General features: G+C 39.4%; 1 protein-coding gene across 5 annotated transcripts in view; it reads right to left on the reverse strand.

Annotated features, from left to right (window-relative positions):
* Nucleotides 1-471: 471 nt before the first annotated feature.
* Nucleotides 472-25,104, reverse strand: part of neur (E3 ubiquitin-protein ligase neur) — a 150,007-nt gene continuing 125,374 nt past the window's right edge. For 4 of the 5 annotated variants that reach the window (XM_031973529.2, XM_031973530.2, XM_076373029.1 and 1 more), the window contains exons 2-4: nt 16,474-16,640; nt 9,246-9,778; nt 472-7,405 (exon numbers count right to left, since the gene is read on the reverse strand). In XM_031973529.2, coding sequence (XP_031829389.1) covers nt 6,319-7,405; nt 9,246-9,778; nt 16,474-16,640 — 1,787 coding nt within the window. In that variant the 3' untranslated portion in view covers nt 472-6,318. Of the gene's footprint in view, nt 7,406-9,245; nt 9,779-16,473; nt 16,641-17,407; nt 18,641-25,104 lie in introns of those variants that run through there. The other variant, XM_031973527.2, reaches the window with a different exon arrangement.

A 25,104-nucleotide genomic window follows, 5' to 3' on the forward strand; every position in this document is an offset into this window, starting at 1 on the left:
TATCTGGCTGAATGTCACCGTATTAGGCAGTATTATTTATAATATAGGAATGTTTTCAAATAATCATCGTTTCATCGAGTGAACTATAGTAATTCGATTTGGTTGGGGGTCACCGGTGACCCCCATGGCATTCAACAACGTGTTAATATCTCTTATTGCATATTCAATATTTTATAGTTCGATTCTGAGCTTAACAAAGTCAGCTGCATCCATACGAAATGTGTACGCAACCATGCAATGTGCATTAGAAAAAACATGCGAAACAAAAAGGTCTATTTCCAGAATTATTTAATGACAAGAGAAATTACCGTGCAGTTCTATTAAACTGTGCATTTACATAAATATCTGCAATCTACATGGCAATATCTACGAGAAGCATAATCAAGTTATGGTACCATTGCGGACGGGTAATTAAAAAATCAGAGTAATCAGGGATATGAGTAATGAGACACCAAGACTGATCGATTTATAGATATTACAGGCTTTTTATTGTAGAACAGCACACGGCCGCATGAATTATATTACATATGTATAAATTTGTATCGGCATCTTTACAATTAGGTTCACGGAGAGAACTCTTTATCGCACATAGACTTCTTTCACATCTCGGGAAGAGGACAGGGATCACGTTATGTATCATTATACTGTGACGTAACGGACAGCACACTCGGTTTGATATGATGACGCGTAGGTATTTGCTTACAGCGCCCTAGATCTCGCGCGCCTTTTCGATTGTTTTGTGCGTATCACGCCGAGCGATAGAAAACGAAAAAAGAAAAAAGAAAAGAAAGGGTACCAAACACCGGCAAGTAAGAAACAGATGCACGCGAAGACGATCTAAGGGGGACGATCGATCTCACGTGACAATCGAAAACGGAAATATCCCGGATACTCGGGCTGCCAACGTTCCCTGATCAACTTGAAACGCAACGAACGGGGTGTGAAAGGGCTGCGGATGTGGAACAGCGATACTGACGAAAGCAAAAAACGTCGATCGTTCCGGTGCTAGGTTCTCGATACACCAATCTTGTTAAACACCGATCCACCAGGAAACAAATATTCCTAGCACAGGAAGGACCGATCTGATCGGTACACATCGATACACGGTAATGCTGACACGGAGACGACAATGATCTCGGTTGACATCAACGAGAGCGTCTGTAAGATAGGTTAGGAACCGTCTTCTCAAGACCCGATAGCTCCTAACGATATTCTCTGTTAGCAGGTTTCATCCCTTCTCTCTTTTATCATTTCGTAGAAAAACAGTTTTGTCTGGTTTCTTTTTCAGTTCGCACCTTGGCCCATCGTTTAAACAGCGAAGAGAACTGATTCCGGTCACCAGAATCTCGCTTGACACCTCTCATCGACGCCGAACGCGATTACAATAATAAATTCCTATATCGTTTATAGCAAGTTCGTCTAATAAAAGATTCTCCATTTGCGCGTGCCTGGACACACGGCGATAATTTGCAAATTAGCTTCTTCTTATTCTCGTTAAAACTTTGTATCTTTATAAAATTTTATCTCTCTTCTACCTTTCTATCTTTCATTCTCTCTTTCTCTCTCTCTCTCTCTCTCTCTCTCTCTCTCTCTCTCTCTCGCTCTCTCGCTCTCTCCCTCTCACGCTTTACCGCTTTGTTTTCATTTAAAGATCACCTTACTCTCTTATAAATCATTGTTTTTCCTTATCTCATCGTTTCATTTTTAGATTGGCTGGCGAGTTTGAGCTGCCAGTCGCTGGACTAGAGATTCTACTACTGCTTTATTGCGCATTCGTTTTCTTTCTCAAGAAGAATAGTCATTCTTCGTTTTTTCTCTCTGTCGCTTCGCTTCCGCGTCCTGGGGAACCGATAGGAACATAGCGGTCCCATTTCTCGACGACTTCGTTCGCTCGAGGGATTTGACACTATTAAACACACACGCACGCACTCTTGCTCTTTCTCTCTGTCTTTCTCTTTCTCGCTCAATCTCTCTCTCCTCGTTTCCCATTCCGGCGAATGTCTCGCGAGCGTTTCCTTAACCCGCGAAGAATTTACTTCAACGGATAACCATTTCGCGGGAGGAGATTCGTTCGACGGTCCGCTCGATGTTCTCGGTCGCCGGATATCAGTTTGGAACCGTGACGCCGGAAACGACGGACGAGCAACCTACAGTCAGCGCACGGCAACGCGAACTATCATCGAGGTAATAAGAAATGTAAAAAAATGTATGGAAGTTCGGTGTCCCGCGACGCGTTCGATTTGTTGTTTCTCAAGAGCTGCGACGCGATCGAGGATCGTTCTGTTTGTTAGTTTCCAAACCACGGAAGATTAGTAGACGAATAAATCGTGAGGTACTTTCGTTCATGATCGGGCAAAGGTGAAATAACAGCGTGAGACGCGCGGCGCCGGCGAACGCCGGCCAGTGAAATAAATCCGTGTCTCAGTTATAAAGTCTTTTTATATTTTATACAAGCTTGTGACTCGACAGGTTTTTTTTTTTTTAACAAAATCACCGTATGACCTGATGATTCGGATTTACAAAATTCACAGAGTTAATACTATAAGTTTCACTATCCATCGTAAATACAGACATATTTATATTTTTTACACAATATCGCCCGGATATTCCAGACTTAATGACTATGTCGCGCTAGCAACTGTTACTCTCAAAAACACAAACGATGCTTGCCATCGGTACACCCCCGAACGTTTTGCACTTACAAAAGATTAATTTCATTAACCCCTTGCAGTCCTGCCGAATATCCTTTCCGCTCTAATCCCCCGAACTGCAAACTGTCGTTACGAAAAAAGGGAGACACGCTTCAACCCTGTCCCAAGCGTAACATCCCAACTCCCTGTCGGACTGCAAAGGATCGAACGCCGGAAATCGGTCTCCTTGTCAGACTCGTCGCGTCTCGTACCCAAACTTCGTACAGAACACATCGAGAGCAGAGAAAAATCGAGAAGTATACGGATATTCAATCGTCGGCGGTTTGTTGATTGATCCAGCGCCGCGACAGGACCAGTTGTCCCGTCTACCAAGAACTATCGGTTGCTCGTTGGGGCCCGTTTCCGCGAGAATTCGAACGAACACGTTGCGTCAGCTGACGGGGCTGCGTCTGTCGATAAGAAAAGCTCGGCGAGCAACGTCTCTCACGCGGCGAAAAGACGCGTCGTTAACTGTTCATAAGGCATGGCCTCGGGAACGCTGGGTATGAACCGATCTGGAGTGCGTTCTTTGGGCCAGTGAAGGGAGGAAGGAAACACTGCCGCCCTTCGGCACGTCTCGCTGTTGTATGAAAATAAAGTGATCTTACGTGGGGAGGATCCTCGTGGGCCGACGGGCCGTACAACGAGATCGTTCCACGGGTCGTTCCACGGCCCGACGCCTCGGTTCTCTTGTTTCACGTTACGATAGGGCAGTGACGACTCGTCCGGACAGTTCGCAACTCGGACCTCGCGCTCGTCGTTTTCAAATCATCAATAGAACGGGCACGAGAGACACTAGCGGGTTCTATAAATCGTTTTTAGTCCATAACAAATGAGGAGGTCCGTTGCCAAACCGGGATTGCATCCTTCGAAGCAGTGATCAGTTGAAGCAGTTCGATGTATACTTTCAACGAACTGATGCTTATTCGAATGGTCTTTGCCAAATTGTCCGAATTGGAATCATTAGGGTTCGTGACAAAATTCTTGGAATTCCTTGGTAATGAGAAACACGGCGAAGGTCCAAGACCGTTCGGCTTCAGAGCTCCTCAAATAATTTCATCTTAGTCGTTAACACTGATAAAAGCCTCTAAACTTTGTCGCTGTCCCTTAAAACGCTACGCAAGCTAACATAGTAACTTTGCCTTGTACTCTTACGGTTAATACAGTTAGGAATCCAACATGGAGTCTGCCGTCTACGATAGCGTCTCGCCGTGCCCGGGCCAAGATGACGGAACGGGAGTCCCAATTCCGAAGGGGACTAAGTCGAAACTCTGCCGGTTTAGGTAAATGCGTAACTCTGCGGACGTGTTTTCTTTCCTTTTGTCGTTTCTTTTTCTTCTTTTCGTTTGCGATTGCCCTGGACGAGCCACGATCCACTCTGCTCGGTAGAAACGGTAACGGCTAAGTCTAAACGTATCAAAAAACCCATCGTCCTTTAAGGCTTGGCTTTGCGTGGAGAAGTGCGTGGAAAAACGTTCGTTTCTGGAACGTACGCAGAGCGGGAGGAAGAATGTCGCGCTTTTCTTTGGTAATACACGTACGATTATTGTAGTCATTATTAGATTACATGGCTACGAGTCGGCCCCGCGCTTCCGCCGAACGACGACTTACATTTTATTTATATCCAAGCGTTATTGTCGAAAGTAACAAACGAGAAGGACGCGCGCCTATGCTCGGCTGGGATAGGGAACACGCGGTGACTTCGGCGAGCTTCGATGAAACGGCCGTGTCACGACCGCTGGAGCAAACTCGGAGGGAAGAAAGGACGTCACAGACGAGAATCGCGCGACGTGGATTTTTGGTTGCTACGTAGATATTTTGATTAGAGAGTTTCTGTATACTGACGGTCTTGTATGAAATGAGATTACAAATGGTAATTTTGTTTGCGATCATTCGTTACTTTATCAGTTCACTGTTTATACATTCGAGAAATACCTGCGACTCGCAGTCCTAAACGATAAATAATTTAACTTTCCATCGTGTCTTAGCTTTTTCTCCACCTTCGTTACTTATCTGTTATCTATTCTGCACAATTCGAATATAAAAAAGAAAGAAATAAGACTGTACATTCGACGCCTAGGCAAATAAATAACTAAGCAGCGGAAATTTATGCATTTATAGCGTACAAAAATTTTGGAAATGCTTGTTTAAAGGCGCGGTCGTTAATCAAATCCAGTACACCAGCTTCGGTTCAATCATTTAATTGACTAAAATCATTCGTGAGAGATAGACAATTTTATTGAAAGTCAATTCCTTCAGAACTTTACAAAAATGTATATTTGCATAAATTTCCGCCGCCTAGCGGGGACTTCACGTTTCAAATCTCTTTCAGAGATGCTCGAATGAACAGGTTTGATTTAGTTCTCAGAATTGCCGTTCTTATCCACAGCGAGAGAGAGCCACCTGGCGCACCGTATCTCGTCTGTGACGAAATCGAAAAGAATCCAAGACAGTGGAAACCGAAAGAATCTAATCTACGACGCCTTAGGCGCCTTCCGCAAAGGTTCGACCTACTTAATCACACGTTTGTATTAAATAATATGGAGCCACGCAAACAAACGGTCTCGACCGAATGTCTGTTCGCGGCGCGTTGAGACGATAGTCCGGAGCAAAAAGAAAAACAAAATAACGACAGCACATCGTACTCGCCCTAGCAACCTATACTTTCTATAAGAATAATAATATAATGACCACTATTCACGTAGAATAATTAATAATATTAATATTAATAATAATAATAATAATAATAATAATAATAATAATAATAATATAATAATAACTAAAGGCTGAGAATAGTAGCAGTAGTGAATCGTAATAATAATAACGGTAATAGTAATTGGCGATGGTAGCAATAATATATAATAATATATCGATTGTGAAAATATCTAAGATCAATGTTACTCTCTTTTCTCTTTATCGCATTCACACCTAAGCTTTCTCTTCCGCTCAGACACTCGATTCTTTAGTCTCTCTCGGTAATACGCAAGAGCTCGCGCACGGCCGCATGTCGCGCTTGTATACCAAAAATCGAAAACAGTCAAAAAGTCTACGGAGCCGCGCGCGCGTGCGAGCGAGCCTTCGTCCGGTTCACGACTGAGGGATAAGCGAATCGCTGCAGAAAGGTGTCCCCCGTGTTCTCGTCCAGAGGGTCCGCCAACGATGGCAGTTTTGATCCAGCGAAGAAACGTTTCCCGTTCCTTCCCATCGACATCGTAATTGACAGGAGTGTTCCAGCACTCGGGCGTCGGGTTCCGCGCCCAGTCACCATCAAACAAGGAGAAAAGAAGATGAACGGTCGAGGAGACACCACAGTCTTTGAAACGCCGTAGCGTGTCCCAGCGTCGAGTCGAGTCGAGAAGCTGCCCGCCAGACGTCCGCGTCGAAGAGGAAAAAGATCCGGCAGTGAGAAGAGTAGCTTAGCGCGTCGTTGAAAAAGGTATATCCTGTTACGTCCTGAGTAGAGCGCCTCCTCGGAGACGAGAACACCGAGAAGAGCCGAAGAAGCGACCGGCTCTCCACGCCTGGAGTCACGCCACGGACTGGCGTGTCGCCTATTTCGAAGAGTTAACAAAATCGGGAGACATCAGCCCTCGGAACTGTTCCTTCCATATGGAGCCCGTGCCTGTGTTCAGGACCGGTAGATGCGGATCACGTCTTTGATCGGCGCTCTACAAAGCGGACAATGGCCGCCGCCTTTGCCGCACCACTGCTGAATGGCGCAAGGGTAACACATGCACATGTGTCCGCACATGTACAGCACGCTGTCGATGCTTCTCTCATAGCAGATCGAACACTCGCTGGGCTGTCCTGGCGTTGGTTGAAGACCTTCGCTCCATTGCTGCAGATTCACTGGCTCCACGTAGGTCGAGGATCCTGTACTAGCCATAGTGCCTGTCAACGGAGGCGAGGATTGCCTAGAGGATCCCGGATGCGCCGATGCCACAACGTTCGTCGGATGATGCACGTGAGGATTTCTGTGTCCAGCGGAGGCGTACGTGGGCTGAGGCGTGGTGGAAGGCGGCGTAGGGTAAGTCTGCGGCGGTAGGTTCACTACGAGGACAGTACCGCCCCCTACAGCTGGCTTAAACTGAACTACCTCGGAGAATCTGGACAGTTCTGTGGCAGCGTTACTGTGATTCGAGTGTTGTTGTTGTTGCTGCTGCTGCTGCTGCTGCTGCTGCTGTTGCTGCTGTTGTTGTTGTTGCTGGACAATGGTCGCTGGTGAAGGATTGCTCTGTCTTTGCCTCGGTGGCGACGTTGGCTTGCTGGCCAACATTCTCACCATCTGCGTGCTGCCGTAGACGTCTACGAACGCCCAGAGCTGCAGGCTCTGGTCGACGTGCATCACTACGTTCGGTGGACCATCATTTTTGCTCATTTGCACCTCACCGAAGTGGGTCACCGTGAATGCTATCTCATCCTCCGGCTGTGGACTGGAGGCCACGTCCTTCGAGACCACCCAGTACTCCGGACGGTCCAATAGGAGATCGCTGTCGTCCGGCAGATCTTCCGCTGTTAAACGGGCTGGATCGCAAGAGGTCAGGCCCAGGGCAAGAGCGCCCACGTACATCGGTTCCGTTGAGAGGATCTGCACGACCAGCCGCTCGCCGAGCACCAGCGGCCGGCTCGTGAACACGTACCCATGACAGAATTCCGTGTCGCTGCGCACCGCCACGCACTGCTGGTTGCTGAAGTAGATGTTCCTGCCGCGGGTCCTGGGGACAGACGGAAACGAGAAAACGATTAGCAGATTGTTCGCTGCGGAACGAGACTCGGAGAGGATCTGGTTGGAGATTTTAATCTTACAATGACTCGACAATGAGGTGACTAATTGTATTTAACAGTAAAACTACCGAGCAGTTAGACTGACTTATTTCTAAGCTTTTATGAAAGTCTGTTCTCAGTTTTTTATAATATAAATAGGAAATATATAAATGGAAATTGAATTCCAGGTTACGAGTAGGAGAGAAAAGGGAAGACTTTCGAAGGTACGATTTAAATCTTTAATCTCACAAGAAGTAGAATTTGAACTTGTATTCGGTAAATACCGAAAATGGTATATCAAAGAGTTTTTCCGCGGAAGCTGTCGATCAATTAAAGTATACGTGAGATTAATTTGTGATGGACTCCCATGGGAAAAGCTGATTGGTATTCAATCGAGTCGATGCTAGTTAAAATTGGTTGGACGTGTGAAGGACATCGAATTCGGTCAGGCAAGAAATAGCACCGGAAACAGATTATAACTGTACTTCTTGTTAATAACTCAGAGGAAGATGATTGTAATCAGAGAATTTTAAATGAGAGAATATAATATGATATAGTATATTCGAATCGGTAGGAAGAAAATAGTGTTCACATGAAAAGTCACTATTTAATTTAAATAGAACAAAGACTAGTAACTTCGATGATTTATATATTGCCAATCTTCTTCATTGGTTTGTACTCAATATGTATCATCTAAATTTCTTTGGTCGGACCATCTGTTGCTAGGAGACACTATTGGGCAACTAGGTCTTCGAATATTAGAATATTCGAGTAATAGAGAAATCCTATTGTTCTACATTTAAATTAAAATGTCTAGAAAGCAACTTTAATTACATACAAATACAGTACGACCTCCATTGACAGGATTAAGATTATCCGCTGTGTCGAACATTCAGGTTCTCAGTTGTTCAGAGACTCAATTCCTAGCTTATATGTATACGATCGGATTTTACAAATATGCTTTCAGTAATTTCTTCTTGCATCTCAATACCAAACCTGTCCATCTTTCAATTACTCCGGATAATCGAGTTTCTATTAAATTAACCCCCCGCCTGATATTATCGAGTTAGCCACGAAGATTTCAAATAAAATTTAATTAACACGAATATTATTCATTTCTTTGAACAGGAAATGAAAATATTCATTTTCTCTTATCAATATTGAATGTTCCAAGTGAATCTACGTGTACACTGAACACAGGATCCTTTCTCTTTTCTGCAAATTCTCTGTGTTTCAATAATAAGTCAGACTCGAATTTCATTCCATTCTACTAAAATTATTTGTAATCTCATAACCATTTCACGCATGAGTACAATTTTAGTACTTTCTAAATGTTCTCATATAACTAGTAAATTGGTACACTGAACTACTGTCGAATAAAGTCACATTGACATAGGATCCAGAATGAAAAACCAAGAACACTTCAGATCGCAAAGGGTTCCAATTAGTCCACATAGAAGAAAAATTAAGTGTCCACTTCAGAGTACACTTGATGTGCATTTAAAAGTAAACTTCAAATCTCCGTTTGAGAGTAAAGCTGAGGTATCCATTCAAGAGTTGAGAGTACATAAAACTACTCTAGTGACTCTAAAAACCATGTCTCACAAATGGATATAGCATCGAAACTACCGGTGATATACAGTGCTCTCGAATAGTGCCAACATAGTATCTTGTAATGCCTGCATTTAATAAGGTATTACAATAACAAACAAACTGAATGAACACCTAGCCTCAATCCCGATTAGCAGACGTCAAAGAAACAAAAGGGGCCGCGGTGTCTATTACACTTACGGGTGGAAGGGTAACGGCCTGAAGATGACACCAGGAGGCTGAAACCTGAGCGCTGGCAGTTCGACGTCGATGTCATGGATCGACAAGTTGTGCATGGTCGGTACCACTGACTCCATCGCTGACTGCCTGCTGTGCTGCGTGTTGTCCTCATTGCTGTGCTCAGCGCCCCTTCTGATGTTATTGAAGTGTTGCCTGTTAGGATCGACGAACTCGATCGCGGTGCTGTTGCCGTACACGTCGATGATGGCCCATAGTGGACCCCGAGTCTCTACGCCGCTGAAGAACAACCCCTTCTCTTCGCCGTTGACGCCGAAATGGACATCGCCAGCGGATGTCACGTAATAAAAGAGCACCGTGTCCCGTTCAGCTAACCTTTCGGCTAGAGCCTTCGCCCAGTAACCGGGTTTGTTCGTCAGATCTGGACAGGCGTACCTGGGCAGGCCATTCCTGAGGTTGATCGGGTCGTTGCTCGTGAAACCGAATCGTATTACGCCGCTCCAGTTGTCGGAGATCTCGAGGAATTTCACGCAGACCTGCAACAGACCAGGTGGATCGTTAATGACAAGTTTAATTGACGTTAAGGACGAATTGAACGGAAGATAATTGCGCGGAATGATTAAAGTAGGGCAGTCCGGGATCATTGTTGCTTGCAGCGGAAGGAGATGAGCAGGGTGACGCGTATTAGGGATTTTAGAGTTAATTTTTTGTACTCGAAGCAGTTTCAATAGAAACATATTCATGTATAAATAAATGGTACATGCAACAGAAATCACAGATGTATTTTATTGTCTTTTCAATGAAAACCGTTAAATAAACCTAACCAATAGGTTACAGATACCAATGTTACTACATATTTAACATCTTGTCTTATAATAACATGTGAAGATTTCAAATAGAATTTAGCAAACACAAATATTACTCAACTCCTTTGAATTAAAATGAAATATTATTTTTCTATTATCAATTATTATATTGTAGAGTAGATACAGACATAGAATAAGCATTGAAGTTTTCTATTTTTGCAAAAAATTATTACTGACAAAGTTGTTGTATCGATCACAGTTGAAAAATGAATCATAAGGCAACGGGTTAATGACAACACTTTACAGTTTATAATGACTCCGCTGCGGAGCCGTTGACTGCAAATGCTTACGTCTGTTTCAAAGTTGCTTGCTGTAGTAACTTCCATGTTGAATAATTATGAATCTTGTTTTTGAGATACGTTTAGAAGTAAATTCAATATTTGTTTGGAAGAAGTGATGGTTATTAATGACTCTTATTAGCTCAGATGTAAATAATCAATTTTGTGAATATTTCGGTTGGTTTAATCTTGATGTAGTTTATTTGATTTATTTAATCTACTAACTCTGATCTACTAAACTTCACGTTTTCGTAACTCTTTATTTTTTATTTATGTTATTTAGACTTCTTTCATTGAGATAAAAGATCTGCTTTAATAGAAATAATATCACTGTTGCAAGATGTTTACGATCACTGATTCAGGTTAATGTACTTTTGTTGGGTTTTTAAGAATAGATTTATTTAATGTAGAGTCGTAGTAATTAAAACAATTAGGATAGCTGTCTGACTACGAAGTTTTCAAATAAAAAAAATAACTTGGAAGATCTACATCCAAAGAATAGAACATTCTCCAGAAATTTCTGACCAAGTATTGAAAGATCATGCATCAAAGAGGACACGCCTGGACGGTATTCCTCATAAGGCCCGGCCGTGACCTACAAATTGACCATAAGAATCCTTCTAATGGGGACTGAGCTACCTAAACACATTGACCTCACGTTCCTAGAACTACTTAGCTGAAAACTACAATTCTTGCACAGTTGAAGCCACCACACATTACCACTTACTATACTACTTTTATCATTTTAATTCCTACAATTAATTATTCTCTGAAAAATTAGAATTCTTTTACAATTCAAATAATTCTGATGTTTTTCTATACTAGATTACCACTAGAACTACTGGGCACGTCGAAATGATTCCTTATTTCTTCCTTTTGCAATTACTGAAAAGATAACAGGCGATTCTCCAAAAATTTCTAAATATATTAATTGAGCAATACGTACATTGAACTGTAAATCAATAAAATTCTCAATAGATACACTCTTGGAATTTAAATAGGACAATTTTGAAAAATCTATTTGACCGTATTGTAGCTGTAGTATTAATGTTTATTGTAGATCACTGTTTCTTACTTGAAAACATTAGAATTAAAGTGTTTTAAAAATTCTGAAAAATAATGAAGTGATTAGAGGTATTCAAATGTATTGAGAAATTTCGCTGCAATTTGAATGATCTATCTTCGAAGATCAATCGAAATCGTGAGGGAAGAAAGGATTCAGAGGCAGGCGTGAATTTCCAACGATCGCGAGTCTCGCAACGAGACACTGGCACCGGTGTCACGCGAATATTGATCGCCCCGTTGCATAATTTAAACCCGGTGGTCTATAGGTGTCGATTCCGCGTCGACGGCGTGGAATTAAATCAATCTTCATATTTCTCAAAAGCGAACTGCTCTGACTTTAATCTGCTGTCGTGTGTCTTTGAATGATTGGGTCTATTTTCGGATTTCTGAATAGAATTATAGCTCGCACAACGAAGTTGAGTTATACTCATGAATACAGAAACAATTCATTGTAATTATACTACTCTCTGAGAAATAATTTAAATTTTCTCCCTCCAGTGAGTAACTTTTCATAACTCAATTCAAATGTAGAGAACTCAATTTCTTAAAAAATAAATATAATAGGCAACAGAAACTAATTTTGGCAATATCCAAGTCTGCGAAAGCTACAAATAATCTTACATTAACCCTCTATAGGCCGAATTTTTGTTCGTGACTATAAAAAAATGTATGAAATTAATAAATATCAACCTGTAGATACGGATTAACAATTATTCAATAGTTCTAATAATTGTATTCAAACGAATATACCTTGTCATTCTGAAATTACAATGACGAACTTTCACGCCTAAGCGTATAACAGTTTAAGTTAATTAATTACTTAATTTTATTCGCCACTTTTCTATGCAAAATGAAATGCAATAAGATTCCAATACTCTAGCATATAACTTCAAAGTTAAAGCCTATAGAGGGTTACTATCGACATTCGTCAGATAATCTTAACCCATTGCCTTATAATAACGTGTGAGACTGGAGGTGAAGATTTTAAATAGAGTTTAACAAACATAAAGATTACTCAATTGTTTTGAATTCAAATGAAATATTATTCTTTCGTTATTAATTATTATACTGTAGAGCAAACGTAGATACAGAATACACATAGAACTTCCCTCTCTTTCCAATAAATTATTACTGACAAATTTGTTGTATCTATCACAAGTGAAACATAAATCATAGGGCAAGGGGTTAAACATTTAATTATCTTATTAATTTAGACATCAATTGGAAGATGTATTTATTATGAATCGAATACGTTTCCCCTATAAACAAGAGAAACAGTATTAATAGATTAATCAAGGTAGTTATGTTTGTGTCAAAAGCTGTTAGCCACAAGCTTCTTCGTTTCAGGTTTGTCTAGATATCATCGCAATTTTTTTGGACCCGTCGCAGAATAAAAGGCTCTATTTCGCTACCAAGTTCGGCCATGTTATATCACGAGCCGGAACGTGACGGAAATCCCAAAGGCGATAGTTAACGGTGGGGAAACGGGTTACGAAATATCGGGTTCACGTCGAACAATGTTCCTTTTCGTAGAACGGAAAGTCTTTACCGCGGTTTTGTCTTTTCAAACAGCTGTTTTTACGGCCGCTGGCTGGCTACGGAACGCCGGAACGACACGAATGGCCGATTCGCGAACGATTCGAGGGAAAAATGAGAGCTCGAGACAATGGAAATGACGGCTGGAGAGAAACTCGCTGAAGAAATTGCTGTTTTCTCATTACAACCTGGTAAATAGTAAAAATAAATAATTAAACTGTCCTATTTCGTAGACAACGGCGCGTTTCACTAAAAAAAACTACGATTAATTGAGAAATTTGTAGATTTAAAGATTCATAGATTTAATTTAATTAACCCTTTGCACTCGATTTATTTTCAATGTCATTGGGTATAAACTTGTACTTATTTTTAATTATTGTTATTATTATTATTATTATTATTATTATTATTATTATTATTATTATGAGATTTAATGTTTATAATCTTTTAGAGTATGGTGCTTTTTAAAACAATTTTCAACAATCGATAATAAATTTGTATTGTCATCTCCAACATGACATATGACTGCAAAGAGTTAATTAATAGAATAATTGATAGAACCAATTTCTTTCCTCGTTACTCAGTATATTAAACAAATTTTTGTGAGTACAAATTAATAAAGAAAAGGAACGATGAAATTTTGCTGGAAGGAAAAGAAATAAGAAATTTCGTGAAGAATATTATTCAGAATACCTGTGCACCCACGCGTGCTAGTTAGAAAGTACAAACATTTTTAATAATCACCTATTACGACAATCATCTTAGTGTCCTATCGTAGTTGTTGAATATGCGAACAGCCTAGCAACACCTACGAGCATCGAATTATCCAATTATTGAAAAATAATTTGTACATCGCGGTGTCTCCACGAATTTGTAACCACTGTTCTATTGTAGGAAACGATTGAGCCAGTCAATAGCTAAATCGATAAACTCTATAAAAAACTCTTTAAATAGAAAATTAAATAGGCATTATACAATTTTACTTTATTATTACAGGTCTAGTATTAATCTAATAACCATGAATGCATGAAGTAGTATGTTCTGCTAGCAATTTTTATCATTATTGTAATTTGATGTGACCAAAAGAATTGTTTGTATTTTCATGGAACTAAATCCAACAATGGAAAAATTTATTTTAACTAGAACAAGTTAGAAATCAATCGCTTTAACGATAATTTAAAAAACTTGGAAAAATGGAGTTAATCTGGATAATGAGTGACTTAAATGTCGTATGATTGGTTCTGTAATAATATTTGATTGAACATTTGAACACTTTCGTTTTGTTTCGAAGAATCTTTCGCTTGTTGCAGAGAACAATCAATTCGCGCGTACCAGACAGATTCGAAGAACACCAAATTAAGACGACGGAACATTGACTCCGCACTGCGAGATGATAATTATCACCAATAACACGCCCACATTGATCGATTCATGACAGAAATCGAATCGCTGGCGATCGTTCCTCGCGGAATGGTGAAAATCTAATTCCAAGGTGTTTAGTGAAATCCACGAAGAACCTTCGAATGCCTCGCCCACGTTGCCCGACAATATTCTCCTCCTTTGAAAAGAGAGGACACGAGGACGCGAGGATGAAAGGAGAGCGGATTGGTCACGTGCGCTGATAGATGTGTGTACGCTCGTTGCTGTTAGTGCTGTGAGAACCCTGATGTTCTGAATCTTCGAATGGTTTTCCAATATCAATCCATTGTTCGAGCGTGTTCCAAACTTCGACGTGATAAAATTTGGAATTGTACCAAATGTATTCAAATATTTTTTAATTATTACTTTCAATTACTTCTATAAGTTTTTAAGAACTCTTTTCTATCATATCAAGTATACATTGCGCTGTAAATCCTCATTAAACTAATAAATGATGCCGAATTCAATCGCTCCGTTTTCCTATTTCTAAGCAGGTATCAAAAAGGACATAAGAACAAAGAATTACAAGAGAAATAAACAAACTTAATTTGCCATTACGAACTACCTGGCGTTTAAACGTTCAATCAACAATGGCCACGTGGTAAAAATAATATTCAAACACTTCGAGACGTCGACTCATCCCATAATCAATGTCGTTCCTTACATATTTTTTAATAAAAAGTTCTCAAAAACATTGAATAATTAATCGAAAAATTAGAGAAACTCATACACAATGATAGTAAACACGTCAACTAAATAATCAATTAAAAAGAAAATGTAAGTGTGAATTCTTCACACCATCAGTCAGCATAAAAAAGAATAACATTACTTGTGGAATGACCTACTACCTGGCACAATGCGAATAACTCGAATACTTCGTACTTGTTTCGAACTCTATTTATGATACTACTTCGCTACGCAGTCTATCCGTGGATGAATAAGTTCGATATGGACAGTGGTCGCCGTCTGGTCGACAGTCGATACGCTAAACCGTCGGCCCACGCGAGATGGCTGGCCTCTTCAGGGTCGGCCACGGTTTACTAGACAGGGAAATGCAAATGACGGCGGCGGCGTCGTCGAGTGGAACAAGAGTCACCCGATTCTCACAATTAAGCGTCGCTCTAGCGTATACGATTTACCGGGCGACAGGCGGGAAACGAGGAAACGCGGAAAAATGCCGTGTTTTTTGCGCCGGGCTCGCGCGCTTTCCATCGAGAAAAACAACAAGCTGCTTCGAGCCGATTAATTATTCGACGATTGAGAATTTGTAATGACGGTGTAAGTGGAAGTTTCCTTCTTTTATTACAGATTACACGTGCGAATTGAAAAGGCCCTTTCTCTTTTTTAGCACACGCTCGTTAGGTTATAAATAGATTAATGGCACAGTTAATTAAGATTCGCGATAACACAACTGTATGGCTTATCGGCATCATCGAGGATTTTGTTAACACTAAAACGAGCAGTTAAACTGAATTTTCGAAATTGCTCTATATTCCAAGATTATCGAAGCTTTGATTGATATACAATTCAGTTTGGGTACTGGTGAATCAATTTCTTCGATCATTTCTCAGAGAAACGCCTGTTGTCTTTTTAATAATTGCAAGAAGAAGAAATCGGGAATACGTCATTTCAACCCGTTTGATAGTTTCAGTGTTAAGTATGATTTATATAGAGGGATGTATCTTATATAAACTACTGCGAAGATTTCTGAAAACGTAATCTATCGAATATTTCACATTGTAATTAGTAATAATTAGTAATGTGATAAATAATCTCAATGTAATTTTGATTTTCTGCGTTCTGATTGTCTACGTTTGGAGATTTTAATGCCTGCAGTGTCTGTAATACGACCAAAATATTAAAAATCTCTTTGTATGTAGTAGCAGTATACAATTCAAAATTTTGTTGTTTAGATTTCAAGAATATCGATAGCATTTTCGGTTATTCGAATATTAACCTTACGCTATTTTCACCAAGCAAAACATGGAGAAGATACACTGAATTTAAATTGTACAGTGACTTCGGGTAACGGTAGAGATACGACTTATAACGAATAAATAAATTTACCTTTTCACCGACCCGCACCGGCCTCGCGCTGAACGTGACACCCTTGCAAAAGCTCTCGTGTCTTCTGGCGATGGTGCCGCCATTGCAGAGTCTGATATTGTCACCATGAACTTGATGGAACGTTAGTGGTGGTAGGTTGTTGGTACCTGCACTCGACGATCTTGGTGCTGTAACAATTTAAAAAATAGCCACACGTTAATCTCTACGTTTAACAAACTTTAAAATCAAGAATAAAGAACTCTTCGTTTACTGAACATAGAAATAATCTTAACAAACTTTGATGAATTCAAAAGTTAGAAGACACCATAGATAATTCTTAAATTTAAAATCCAATCGATACAAATATTTCCGATATTTTATATCATCCTTACTATCCGATTTTATTTAAAATTTCCAAATGTCAATTATCTATAAAACAATGCAAGGAATTTATATAATTTCAAACGTTATCAAATAAATCCACGTCGCACAAACTATTTGGGAAAGGAGAACAATTTCAAAGAGACCCACCGGGTCCACTTCTAGGAAACCGAGAAAAAGGACCAAAGGAGGGAGCAGGTCAATCCAGGTCAATTCAGGTAAATCCAGAGACGAGGATTTAAATCAAATTACCCAATTTCCCACCCGAAATTCCTCACGGATAATTAATGTACGACCAGGCAAGATTACTTAGAAGAAAAGATCTTCGGATTCGAGAGCGTGGGTAAGATAGAGATTCCACTGTCTTCGAAACGCAAATGGAGTCTTTCGGTCATGGATGGTAAACCCTGAAAGAAAGTAAACTACTCGAACTTCGCGGCCCGGGAAATTCCTGCAAGCCACTCGCGAAACAAAAGCTGGGAAAGAGGGAGAGAAAGGATGCAAGATGCATATCGGAGCGAAGAGAGAAAAAGGAAAGATGGAATCCGATCGAGAAACTGAAATGCAAAACCACCTCTCGAAGTAGCTCGAGCGTTTCCACTTTGGTATTTCATAACTCCGACTTGTCGACCCGGAATGCGGGACCACTGCCAGGATATTCCCAGGGTGCAACCAGGATCTGCGTGCAACCGGGATATCATAACCGTGAAGTGGTCTTCAACCCTTTATGGAGAGTCACGTGATTTTCGTAGAACAATAGGTCCTTCTTCGTGTTTAAATTAAAGTGGGGTAATGTGGTTTTCAAGGACACTTGAATTTGAGGGAGGTTTATGACGTTCGCGATGTTTTTAGGGTATGTTTTGTAGTTTTTAGGATAAGTTTAGATATTTTCTGTTATTGTTCCTTTTGCGGGTTATTTATGGAGATGGATTTGTTAGTGATTTTTGTGGATTTGATAGATTGCAAAGGATAATAATTTCTTTTGATGTCAAGGTATTCTTTTATAAGATGTACTTTAAGAGAAATTAAAATAAATGGTTAATCAAACTTTATGAGTAATTCAATCTTCATAATTTTGTGACAGCTTCAGGCGTAGTTAAATTGGATACTGTAATTAGTTTAGTGCGTGTTTTGCCTTGGAGGAAATTGATAAGATCCAATTACGACTGTGGAGTTTCGGAGATAATATTTTATCTGCTTTCCACAGGATGAACTCAATTAAACATAAATTCTGATAAAAGAATCTGAAGATAACTAAGTGACACTATTGTACATTAAATTTTATGAACTGTAAATGTAAAATAATTAACAGTAAACAAAAGCGATATCACAATATATTTATATATAACAATACATTCTACAGAAACAGTAAACAGATTCTATCAAAAAAGAAAACTTCAACTGTCACAACACCCACGACCCCATAAACAATCAAATCAAATATTCTCCAAAGTTTACCATTCGTATTACCACGATTAAAATCTCAATACAAAAACAACAAAAAAGAACACAAAATAGCAAAACAAACTGCCCTATAGTACACACTCCCACTGCAAACCACGTCAACCAACCTCCAACATCCAAATAATCACTTATGAAAACAGTTCACCCGAAAACGGCACAACAACTAAACGTCGAAAAATAAAAACGAAAACAAGAAAAGAGATTTTCAAACGAAATATAAAATATTTTTCAAACTATATCAACGAGGGAAATGATTGGGAAACCTAACAAGGACAAATCGGAATGAAACAAAAAAAAAAGGTCACGAAAAAACTTGCGGGACCCACAACCGTCACGAGCAACAGTCCAGTTCTGACTGACTATCGATGTACGGAGACGGCGGTGGTATCGTAGTCGATATCGTACGTGCGCCACGCACCGGAAACCGCACGTTCGGCGGCGGAAGCGGCCGCAACAGAAGGCTGGTCGCATCGCGCCAGGGTGATACGCTTTCTCCGCGGACGGATGCGCGCCGAAACCGCGGCGAACAATGACCGGCAACAGGAAGCAACTCGATAGCGAGGTCGTCCGAGACTTCTGCAGGCTTCGGTCATTTCCTTTGGCCCGCGCGCGATTGGCAGCGTTGCGTGCGCTCACGAATTTTCCCAAGCGGCCGGAACAACGAGTATCCTTACACCTTCTGGAGGAAGGTGCCGTGCGAATTACGATACTGGATTTACTCGTTGAAGATGGCTGACTTCCTGATTGTTAGTTTTAAGGTAGAGTTTAGTTTTTGAATTTGTTTTCATAACTAGTGTTTTATTAATAGTGATTTAAGTTTGGGTTTTGTGATGTAGATTTCGTTTGGTTTAGATTAGTTTTTGTTTCGTTCTTATTTGGTTGCTATCGTTTATTTTATATGTAGCTTTTGTAATTTTGTATGTAGCTTGTGTAGCTTACTTGTTATTTAGTTTTTATAGTTTCTATTGAATATCTATATAGTTTTTATAGTTTAATTACTATTTAGTTTACATAGTTTAGTTTGTATTCAGTCTTTACAGCTTAGTTTTCACTTAGTTTCTATATAGTTTCCATAACATAGCTACTACTTAGCTCTCACAGTTCAGTTTCTACTTAGTTTCCACACAGCTTCCATACTTCAATTTTTCCACTGTTTACTTTCAATGAACTAACTTACACTCAAAAGAAATTTCATCAAAAACCCAAGCACTTGAAAAACCATTGACTTTCAATCACCAAATCAATAATTCCTCAAATTACCACAATATTACTAAATAGACAAGAAACCAACCCCTTCCCTTCTCTAGTTTGAATCCAAACATGCGATAAATATAGCCGAGTGAACCGGTCACCGACGAAATATAGAAAAATCGCGGCAAGAAATTCTAAGCCCGCATTTTCATTCAAGGCGCGGTTAATCCGCTAACGAACCGAAACCGTGGTGGCGATCGGTCGAGGCAGTCACGATCACCGGAAAAAATACAACCCAAGACGACAGGTTTCTCACGGTCCGACTAAGGTGCGTATTACAAACCAGTCGTTCGCGATTGTAATTTTTAATTCGTCCGTCACCCTGACCGACCGATTTCGTTTTTTTCGCGGCGCAGCGTACCGTTAGCGCCTCTCTCGCGCGCGTTCCCTGGGTTCCAAAGGGAACCGTCCCGAACAAGGGATCGTAATAACCGCGCCGAACGATCGCGTGCACTCTTTGGACCGCTCTTCCCTCTTCCTTCGGTGTCCGAGAGATCTTTCTCTCGGGGGACATCGAATATCGGTCAGCCCGATGGGAAACCGACCCTTTTTCCTGACGATTTCGTCGGGTCTATTAGTGCCTTTTCTCGAACTAATTGGTACCGTTTCGGTTACGGTTGTTCATTAAGTGTGCTAGATTTTGTTTATGACTTCGTGAACCTGTAATTCGACTTTGTAATTATGTAGCTTATTCTTTTATATTGTGTAATATAATTTTAGCTTTAGATTGGGTTCACCGTCTTGGAGATATTAATAGGTGTTTTGTTTGAAACGCTTAGGAGTAAGTCTTTTTCTTTGATAAATGTAGAAATTTGATTAATATTCGTTAAGTTAAATAGCTAAGTAACATTTTTGAAAACGTATTCAATATGAACACGTTGGCCACGGTGGCCACCGATGACAGGAATTTCTAAATTTCTTGAAAGCAATTAGAATAAGAAAATTGATGCTGAATGAAAATTATTTAGTCATATAAGTAACTAAATACTATAAGTCGCGTAATATATAATCTTACTCTCTATATAATACTACCGAATTTCTAATGGTTCAAATGGCAAAATATGGAAGTGATATTTTTGAAAAAGTTTCAATATTTTATCAGTTGATTTAATGTTACGATTTGTATGTAAGAAAGGAATCCGGATAATTCGCTTCCGGTTAGTAAAGAATCTATTGTTTCGCCTATTTACATGATCCCACGAGTATTAATTTCACAGATCTTTATCGGTTTAGGTTCTATCGGACATACAAAGGCTTACAGTTCATTTTAATTATGCATACGATCAATCGGTATTCCTTCTTGTCTACGGAGGTGAAGAAGAGTGTCCGATATGAACATTTCTGAAACTCGAAACATTTCCTCGCTGCGTTTCTGGCGATCTGTTTCCGCCGATAGGGACCATTTTACAGCCGAGTCACGACCATTTCATTTTTCCTGTTTGCTCGACCGAATCGACGGATTTACCAATCGAGAAAAGTCGTTTTTGCCACGGATTGCGTAATCGTCTTCGTAACTGTTCAATTACTCGTCCATGAGTCAGAGGATAGAGTATAATGTGAAAGAACAAGCTCATTCAGTCTCAACGTGTTACACGTGTTAAATCCACTTGGGTTTTTAATCTTATGATAGAATGGGGCGACTGTATCGAATGACATTCAATTACAGGTACTTTGAGAATAACATTCGATTAATTTCCGAGTTTGAGATACCATTTTTAAATTGAATTTCTAAGTTTGAATTGATATTTTTGATACTTTGAGGAATTGTCCTAATCCAATCATCTGTTTTTAAGAATAAAATATAATCTGAGTAATAGACATCACAGAAGTTCTATTTTATATTTAATATTTCTTTATTATAAAATAAAAATGTATAACGACAGTAATATAATTATAACAATGTAACATGTATAACAGTAACAATAATGTAAATATAAATATAGTAATAATAACGATAGCGAATTATTCGAGTATGAATGCTTTCTATTACCATTAAGCTTATACTTTTACATTTTATTATAATCCATGAAGGCAACTAACACACTTATCACAAAATAAAAAAGCCATTATGACAATAACAATAATACTGAATTATTGGAGTATAAACACTTTCCTTCATCATTAAAATTATGCTTCTGTTTTACTATAATCCATGAAAGCAATCTACATTCTTTTTACAAAATAAACCATTATAATAACAATACCAATAATAGTGAATTATTGGAGTACAAACACTTTCCATCGTTGTCAAGATTAAAACATCTACCTAACCAGTGAAAAGCGCAATTGTCGCCGGTCGCCAGCAATTCCGCTTCCGTAATGACGTGACTCGAGAATGGTTTTCTGGTCGGGGAGCCACCCCCGTCGTCGCTGGGTATCGCGACGGGGGTAAATGATACCACGGTTCGTTTGATGGGACAACGAACGAGAACGGCGAGGCGCAACGGTACACATCGGCGGATTCCCACGGTGGAATCGCGGCATTATGAACTGCGCCTAGGAAACCGCGTCAAGGAAATGCGCCACGGCGTGGATAATCGCCAGGACTTCCAAGGATGACGCGACTTCGCCCGGGTCTCGCCTCCCGGAACGATCAACGCTGTGAAATCGACCGATCTCTTGTTGCTGCTAGTACTGTATTGTAAACTGAATCACTCAGATCAGTATATAGATCGTCGTGTCTAATCGTTACAGCATAGTTTAATCTAGACATAGTGGATTCTATTTTCTTAGGATAAAACGTACTCGTTGTTGCTTCATGCTTCAAGGTAATTTTTTACTTTTTGTAGTATTACTATCGTAGTGGAGGTGATTAGATCTAAATGTCCATAGTAATTATATTGAAATTTAATTTACTGCAGTTTGTATTTTCTTTTGGGATAATATGAGAGTTTCGTTGAATGTTACATTTAATTAATAAATTTATCCAATATTAATACTGAGTAAAAGTTCTATTCATAATTATGAATTTAAATTGATTTGATATTGTCATTTGAAATAGAATTTAAATTAATTTAATCGCGAATGTACGCTTTGTTACAAAAATAAAAGAATGTTACAAAATTTCACATGAAAAAAATGAAAATATCATCAAACGATCTTTGAAACATTACTGACGATATCATCGAAGAATATAAAAACTAAAATTTACATGATAGTATAACACAACATGGTAGCAATCACGGAGGACGCGCGCGATCGTAAATCGAGCCGAAATCGGATCATCGATCAGCTGGACGCACTGAGAAGCCGCATTGACGATTGCGCCGAGGTCTCCATCGATCATCGTGCACCCGACCTTTCGACCTCGACCACTATCGATCGCGGTGATCGACGCGGGAACGCGAACACCGTTAATAAGCGTTACACACGCCTAGCGAACGATTAATTTATCACTTTACAAGCGACCAGCGAATCGCTGGTACGTTTAATGTAACCGAGGATCGATTTTAAAAAAAAAATTTCAATTTACAAGACACCACGTATCACGCAGTATGAATGCTAAACGACAGTAATATCTTGGGAACATCGATTCAGATATCGATGTGGCGGTGACCACGCTAAATAGATGTTAATTGCACGGATTGCGGTCAGACCGAGTTACAAACCGAAACCACAAGATAGCTGTGCGCCTAAAGAAAAGCGGTTTCTATAATTTCCACGACACGTTTTGTTACTAAGAAAGTTCGCGCAATAAGGAAATGGAACATTATCTGGTTGATGCAGTTTTCTTTAGGTAAAATATTCATATTATCAATTTTCTTATTTAATATTTGTCAAGGTTGATCAGTTCGAATCATGAGAACTCTTAACGGTAGAATCGATGAAATTTCTTTTTAATTGATATTACATTTCGATTTTCGTAGTCCAAATGGAAGATTAATATTTCGAAACATGCAGAAATGTATAATTTCTCGCAATTTCTTTTTAGAGAGATTAGAAAGACTAAAGTAACTATTCAAACATCTGAATATATCATACACAAAATATTGACGATTTAGTTCCGATTATAACTGTAACTCCAATAATGACAAAGTAATTGCGGATTTTTATATATTTATGGAATACCTGAAATTGCAAAATTGTACAAAATGCATATAATACGAAGGAATATATAAACAAACTCCAAGTGTAGTGCTTTTTATTACTCATTAAAAAAAATTGTTTATCTACCATAATTCTATTTTCCCAATTTTATTCTTAAAAATTTGAATTCACACATGCGCAGTCGTTACTACGAAGCGCACGATTTCATGATTGACGATATCCTCGGGAGCAAGTTCGCAGTTTATTCCTTCAGTCCGACACGATTCCGTAAATGACATAATTCCAGATGAACCTTATGGGACATCCTCGTGGATCACGTAAATCGTAGTAAACATGAGCACACACCGCCGTCGGTGAACACGCGGGATCGTTATGATTGCAGCTGCGACTCGATCGCGATCGGACTAGCAGTGCGATATTCCACCGTTAGTACATATTTTTTTAATATTTATAGTAGTTGTTCAAATATCTAACAGTACATATACTAATAGTACATATTTTTTAATATCTATAGTAATTGTTCAAATATTTAATCCTTTTTACTCATTTCACGCTGGAAATGACACAAATTTGTTATAGAACGTTAAAAATTATTTAAAAAAGCAGCACACTTTAAAAGTTTATAAAAATTAAATCTTATAATAATAATAAATAAAATAAGTATAAAACGTTGAATTCTACCGCTGTCAATTACTTTAATTAATTTCCCAGTTATCTTCTGATTCAGTATTTTAGATTTCGATGAAATTCACAGGATCTTTTTTACCTTCATCGGACGCACGCCTTAAAACCATGTTAACGTATACATACATCCTATTTAGTCATTTTTTCTTAGTTTCAATAATTGCGGGAATAATTTAGGTGTCCCAGTTAAAATTAACACCTTGTATAAGGCAATGCATGAGATAATGTATTAGGCGAGTTTGTTTTCAATTTACATAATTAAAAATAGTTTCTTCGCGTAAAAAGTAAGTCACGTACTAAGACAATGGAACATAAAGTGCTGTTCGATTTTGGAAGAACAAAGACGTACAGTTCTCTCATCCTTTTTTTTGTGAGGCAGAACAACTTTGTTTCTGTGTTACTCTAAGAGAATCGCTGCTGTACCTCAGCAGGATCGCGTCGCTCGTGTGCATAGGCTCTAACGCCCAATTTCCTCGGGTGTTTCGCGTGAACATCGGCAGCACGGTGCATCGTGACCATGAAAAACCGCGATTCCCCGCGGCGACCCTTCCCGGCGAAGACAATTTTCCCCCCAGTGTTCAACGAACGTGTTCACTGTTGGATGAAATTGAACTTGCGCCCTGAAAACCGGTTGCGGCCGAGCAGTCTCGACACGCGCAGGACTTTTCGCGGGGTAGGTAAGCAGAATTAACCCCTCCTCCTACGATTTAACCCTTTGCAATCATATCATGCTGGAGATGACAATACAAATTTGTTATACTTTATTCGTGGTACTTGAAAAGATTATAAAAATTGAGTTATATAATAATAATAATAATAATAATA

Source organism: Nomia melanderi, chromosome 13 (genome assembly GCF_051020985.1).
Source record: "Nomia melanderi isolate GNS246 chromosome 13, iyNomMela1, whole genome shotgun sequence".
NCBI classification, from domain to species: Eukaryota; Metazoa; Arthropoda; class Insecta; order Hymenoptera; family Halictidae; genus Nomia; species Nomia melanderi.